General features: G+C 36.3%; 1 protein-coding gene across 1 annotated transcript; it reads left to right on the forward strand.

The window, feature by feature from the left end:
* Positions 1 to 324: 324 nt before the first annotated feature.
* Positions 325 to 4,171, forward strand: LOC140234904 (putative defense protein 3). Its single transcript, XM_072314945.1, has 4 exons — positions 325 to 562; positions 1,542 to 1,767; positions 2,463 to 2,533; positions 4,038 to 4,171. The coding sequence occupies exons 1-4, from the start codon at positions 325 to 327 to the stop codon at positions 4,169 to 4,171; spliced, it is 669 nt and encodes a 222-aa protein (XP_072171046.1).
* Positions 4,172 to 6,474: the final 2,303 nt, after the last annotated feature.

A 6,474-nucleotide genomic window follows, 5' to 3' on the forward strand; every position in this document is an offset into this window, starting at 1 on the left:
GGGGGGGGGGAGATTGAGCATATATGATGTGTCAAGATAATATACATATAAATATATAAATATAATATATAAATATTAAAAAAAAAACATAAATATACCGTGATTTGACCTTTGCAAGACGTCCGTGATTATTAAGAAGTTACGTTCGTTTGTATAATGGTACAGATTATAGAATGTCTATCTCATGGTCCAAAGGTGAAGTTTTGCACCTCGTGACTCCAGCACAAAATTCCATTGCAGGACCCAAACTCTGGCCGTGTCCATTCTGATTAGATTGAATCCGTTGTCGATCCTTCACGCTTTGAAATCAATGATCTCAACACCATGGCGGTTTCCAGAACCTGGGACCTACTTCGACTTGTCTGTATCTTCTTGCTTGCTATAGGACTGGTAGGCAGGGAGAGCTGGGCCTACCCCACCGGGGCGCCAAAGCAGGCCTGTGCCTTGGCTAGGCCGTCCCATCACGCCCAGGACAAATCTCAGATATCGCCGCAGCCGAAACCTTCCCCATACTCGTTCGTAGTGAACGCTAAGGAGTACAAAGTGGGACAAAAGATCGAAGGTACTTCACTGAGTATTAATAATTAAGTCATACATTCTATATCAATTTGCCGTCTTTACTGAACGAGATTTGTAGTGATTTTGTTCTGTGGTGGCATTAATTTCCTACTAGCACTTTACGGGACGAATTGCAGGGTTAGAAAAAAAAATCCATGCGAAGAGATTTCTAATTTCTAAATAGGGGATGGTTAAGAGCAACTTGCAGACTTGAGAAATTGAGAATGACTTAAGTTTTGTTGTTTGTTGTTAATGATACTCTGTATTTATATGAATAAAGCCCCATGCTATCATTGATTTTGCAGATGAGAAAAGAAAATCCAGTTTTAGTGCTTCAAAATAGTTCTAAAATGTGAATTAGGGATAAAAACAACCAGCATATTATAATGATTGCAACATGAATATACTTAGTGTTTGTGGACACTTCACTGAATGACGAGGGTCAACACCATCGACAACTTTGTGTCCTGGGCCTCGAGACAGGAGTAATCCAAACATCAAATTCTTTATTAATTTATTACTTATTATTCTCTATTATGAACTTTTATTAATTCTTGGGATTATCTATTACTCAAAGAAACAAATTATATTGCTGTTAAACTCAAAATCTACTGCTCCGTGTAATACCGGCCTACCCGACAAAGTGACAGAATAATCAACATGTTGATTGCGGTCACTCACCAGGAAGAAGAAGAACTGTACCCCGACTTGTATGACCTACAGTACAGTGCTTCTCAACCTTGTATAACCCGAGGCCCACTTTGGTTCCTGTAATATGTTGTCAAGGCCCAGCATAGATCGAATACAAATACGGAAAATCTTTTCCAATTAATCTTTGGCCGATATCGCGACCAATCGGATGGAACTTCGCGGCCCACCGGTTGAAAAATATTGACCTTCTATAGTCAATAGTATATACGGAGTAAGTAATGATATGCTAAAGGGCGTCACGTTGTTTCTCCCGCATACTCCGTTCATCCCAGTAACCATAGAGACCAAGGAAGTCTTCACAGGGTTTATGATCCAGGCACGGCGGGCTGGTGGCGGAGGGACTCCGGTGGGTAATTTTACCGATTTGCCGCCAAACTCCAAACTCCTCGGCTGTAATGTCTCAGACGACAGCGTCACCCACTCCAACCCTGGTCCCAAGCAGTCTGGGATGACTTTTACCTGGTCCACCAAACAACCTGTCGGCACCATCCAATTCTTGTGAGTACACACTAAAAGAATACCTAAGGCATCATTATGGCGACAAGTACCCTTGCGTATCTTTTCTGTCTTCATTTCCTATGTTGATAGCATTTTTTTTTTTTTTTTTTGGGGGGGGGGGTTTGTTTTGATATTCCTGTGATTCGTTTCATTCATTTGTACTTTAAAGTGGAAAATGTTATGATTTTATGCACGGAGCCTTTGGAAAAAAAAAAAAGCTTATGCTGAATGAGTGTTACTGTGTTGAAAAGTTTAAAATGAACCGAATAATTAACTGTGTAACATCAAGACTTGCAACAGTCCTCAAATGGGAAAATTACTCGTAAACTAACTAAAACTTACAGAAACGTGCTGGGAATGCTGAATATCTTCAAAATTTTACATGATGTATATATACATATATATATATATATATATATATATATATGAAAACTCCGTGTAAAAACTTCTTTTTACATTATATATATATTATATATATTATATATATATATATATATATAATATATATATATATATATATATATATATATATATATATATATATATATATATATATATATATATATATATATATATATATATATATATATATATATATATATATAATGTAAAAAGGCTTATATGTGACCCTCAGATACTCTGTCGAGCCCTCTTACCCTAACTAATTATAATTAATCCCTCTTGTTTCTCTGCAGTGGATCCGTGGCCAAAGATCACGACACGTTCTGGGCAAACATCACATCATCCAACATCACGCTAGCATCGGGTGAGAACTCCTTACTGCTTAAAATACGCACCTGTTTTGCAAATGATATTAGAATAAATTGTTTTTTTTTATGAGTTTGTATTTTTCAGATTATTCTGTGATGTTTGTTTTGTTTGTTTGTTTGTTTGTTTACATTTGTTTTAGGGGAGGATGATTATCAGTTACCTGTGTCATCAGCCAAGAAACTTTTTCCTCAGATGATTAAAATTGTCACTTCGTTAATTTCCTATTTCACTCTTGAATTTTGATAGAATCATTAATGGTCCTGAGTTTGTGTAAAGTTAATGAAAAACAACCAAATAAATCTAACCTTTTTATATATTATAAATTAGAGGTAAGATTCCGAGGTGCCATTTTGAGAATGACACAAGATAATTTCCTGCAGCAAACTTTTCCAGAATTTGATGGTTAACAGTAAATTATAACGTATTTGGAGGTATACGCGTGACATCATTGCATATCCATGTGTATCATGTATTCATCGAGAGAAATAAGACCTACAATTGTCATTCGTTGGTTGTTGTTTTTTATATTGGAGATTCAAACCACTATAAAAACAAAACAAAAAAAATAGTTATGATTTCAAATTCATTCAAGTAAAAAAGTGTCTGAAAAAAATACTAGACAGGCTCTTAAAATCGAGCATCGGAATTATGTTCATAATTATTCAGGCATACTATAGGGCGCTACTGAGGGAAATAATTAAATAATGATATCATGAAAGTTTTACTGGCAAAGCTCCGATGTTACTGCGGGTCTTGACTTGAGATATCCAAGTTTTGATAATCTTCCTACTGACAAATTTCGTATATAAAAAGTCCCACACCCCCATCGCCCCCTGAATGAGGAATATGGTTCAAATTCTTGTAGTGCGATTATCATCAGACGTTAGAGATCTTCATCTTCATTTTTACGTCAGTACTATATAGGGATGGTACAGTATTGGTTGAGATGAGGATTCAGCTTTTGTCTTTTGCGAGATACTTAGAAACCACTTTTAATGTTAATAAACTTTGAATTCCTCTCAGTGATATATATGCTCGTACATATTTCCTAAAAGGTTTCTCATTATTTCAAAAAAAAATATCATCAAACAATGTTGAAAAACTTAAACCCCATCTAAACCGAAATTATACCGTCCCTTTAGGATGATATTCATTTCATATGTGACTGACATATCTCAATCCATATAATAGATCATTTTCCATATTTTGGGATTGTAACCGCATATTGAGTTTGCTCTTATACTTATCCGATGTGTGTATGGGCACGTGTGAGCGATTGTTTGTATGTGGGTTGTTTATGTTTATAAGTTATGTTGCATGACACGTAGGCCGCGACTGGATGACATAATCGAGGGAAGTAACCCGCTTTGTATTTATTACTGCTAACTTGTTGACTTCAAAATTAGAAACATCTTTGATTGATATGTATACAAATTGCGTGAGCGGTCTGTGACAAGACGATACTAAACTAGTTGTTATTGTTATAATTCATAATGCAGATACACGAGGCGGTCATCTTTTGTTCGATGAGGTTGAGGACCAGTCTAGAATGGCCTGGGTGACCACTCTGCACAACAGGACCAGGTCCCTGGTTGGACTGGACCAGGAACTATTAAAACGACGAGGCCATTGAAACCCAACATGACAATTCAATTCGCCATTTGTGACATTTAGAATATCGCGTTGAAAGAGGTTTCAAAGAGTATAATAACACACACTCACACACACGCGCTCAAAGTTTTGCTTTTTGAACACTCACGAGTGGAGTCAGTATAGGAGTCAAGAATTATCACCTCTACCTCCTTATACAAACATGTTATGCGGGGTGACGTTCGTTATTCCGAAGGTGCGTAAATTCGAAAATGATAATAACGTTCATTATTTCGAAGGTTCGTTATTCCGAAACACACAAATTCCCTATGCCTCCATGTTCGTCTTTCCGAAAATGATACAGGACTTGTAATCTGAACATTTCTGGCGTTATATTTCCAATATTCGCAATTCCGAAAATGAAAAGAGGGCGTGTATTCACGAACCTTATTTCATTTTCGGATTAACGAACCTTCGGAGTAATGAAGCTTATTTCATTTCGGATTGATGAACCTTCGGAATAACGAAATATATTATAATCCTGATCGCTTGCTCTACGCAGAGCGTGTTATCACGTACGCTAAAGACAAGCCAATTCATTCATGTTTATGCTAATGTTTTCTTGTCATATTTGTGCTTTACATTTGCAATGTACATACAGAGGTACTTCGACTGACATAAATACAATCACAGACATAATTCTGATGAAGAAGAATTTTTGTAACAAGGCGGAAATAATCATTTCGCCACTTTTGCCCCCTTGGATTACAGAGTACACTTCATACTGTGTCTGAAAATTGTGCATAGTATAGTATATTATGAGTTGATATAATAAAAGAGAAGTATACCGTCAGTCACTAAGACATGGCGATTATCTAATTCAATCATGCAGTTATTGCTACATTATTCAGGCAACTATCTATTTCACCAGTACTGAAATGTCTACAGCAATACTTGTTCTTCCGTCATGATTTTTATAATTCCATGCAATCTTTTTACGTCTATCGTGTCTATTGACAGTATTTTATCTGTAAACGGAGCATTTTCATTATAAATCAAAAGAAATGATCATTTTCGCGAGCTCCTATAACGTGGACTCAGTTGAATAACCTTGTTTGTTTAGTGTAGTATAGAACACGCATACTTAAGAACTACAGTCCAGTGATGTTTAAGGGTTATAGGGTATCTTAGTTTTCATTTGGGTGCTAATAGTAAGGAACAATTCAAATAAAGTTATATATTTACAAAATTCAATATAGTACAAGATATTCCAATCATAAGACTTGATGATTATGGAGGGTACAAATATATACATTTCCTCTATTTGGACAATAAAGCGTGAGAAAATCCTTCAGTTGTCATGGTTGTCAAGATTTCTTGTTTGTGCGACTTTCGATATTTCTCATTACTTAATAGCAAGTGCCGAATCAACTTTTAGTTCAAATGATTGACGCCATTTATCAGTGACAAATGAAAGAATTCTTGAAACACGCTTTAATATTCCTTGAATACAAAATGCGTCTTTCAATAAGCCAGTTCGGGGTTCCACTTTGAGCATGAGCAGAAAAAGGTCATCTGTACCGGCAGAGCATGTTGGTTTTTTATTCACTGAGATAAGCATCTGTGATGTAATGATTATTCAAGTGATCATTATGAGTGGTGCTTGCCAGCACATCCACCTGACAGCAAAAGTGGTATTTGACAATATCAATAGAAAAAGATTGTTAATACATTCAATGCAAAATAATGAAATGGATGCTTTCCAAAGTGCTAATTGATGGATCATTCTGGTCACCTTGTCTACGCAAGTTCATTCTTTGTTTGAACATGACTGATGAATTCCATAAATTGTTACGTCGGGTAAGCTGAAATACCTTCTCTCGCTTGAAGAATTGTGGAGTGCCTAATCAACTGAGAAAGAAGAAAGGTCATTTGTACCGATGTGTCCATGAGCTAACCCCGAACTGGCTTATTGGCTTTACCATAGGGTCAAAGGTTACTCTTTATCTTGGAAGTGCGCCATCAGGGGCTAAGACTCGAATGTTTTCGAACGTTTCAAGAACAGATCGTGGTCAAAGCTACTCCCAACTTTTAATGAAGTCCGGACCACTATCAAAGCGTAATTTGAAACAAGAGGAGAGCGATCTGCTTAGAAACATGAAATCACTTTTGTACGAGAATCCAATGTCTTTATCAATGACATGAGGAATTTATGCGGATTTACCCCTTTTCCTACCCTCTTATACGCTGATTGCCGTAATATATTTATGTTAGCAATATTAAGTGCAACCTTAAAGTCTATTAACCCTTTGTGTGTCAAGGAATTTGGACACTGTTGATACCCAC

This window comes from Diadema setosum, chromosome 11 (assembly GCF_964275005.1).
Source record: "Diadema setosum chromosome 11, eeDiaSeto1, whole genome shotgun sequence".
In the NCBI taxonomy this organism is placed as follows: domain Eukaryota; kingdom Metazoa; phylum Echinodermata; class Echinoidea; order Diadematoida; family Diadematidae; genus Diadema; species Diadema setosum.

Bases quoted from the DNA above. Each gene is read 5' to 3' on its own strand.
- LOC140234904 (XM_072314945.1), top strand. From the start codon at position 325: ATGGCGGTTTCCAGAACCTGGGACCTACTTCGACTTGTCTGTATCTTC. The intron at 563-1,541 runs GTACTTCACTGA...CGTTCATCCCAG, and splicing joins AGTGGGACAAAAGATCGAAG to TAACCATAGAGACCAAGGAA. The intron at 2,534-4,037 runs GTGAGAACTCCT...TTCATAATGCAG, and splicing joins CAACATCACGCTAGCATCGG to ATACACGAGGCGGTCATCTT.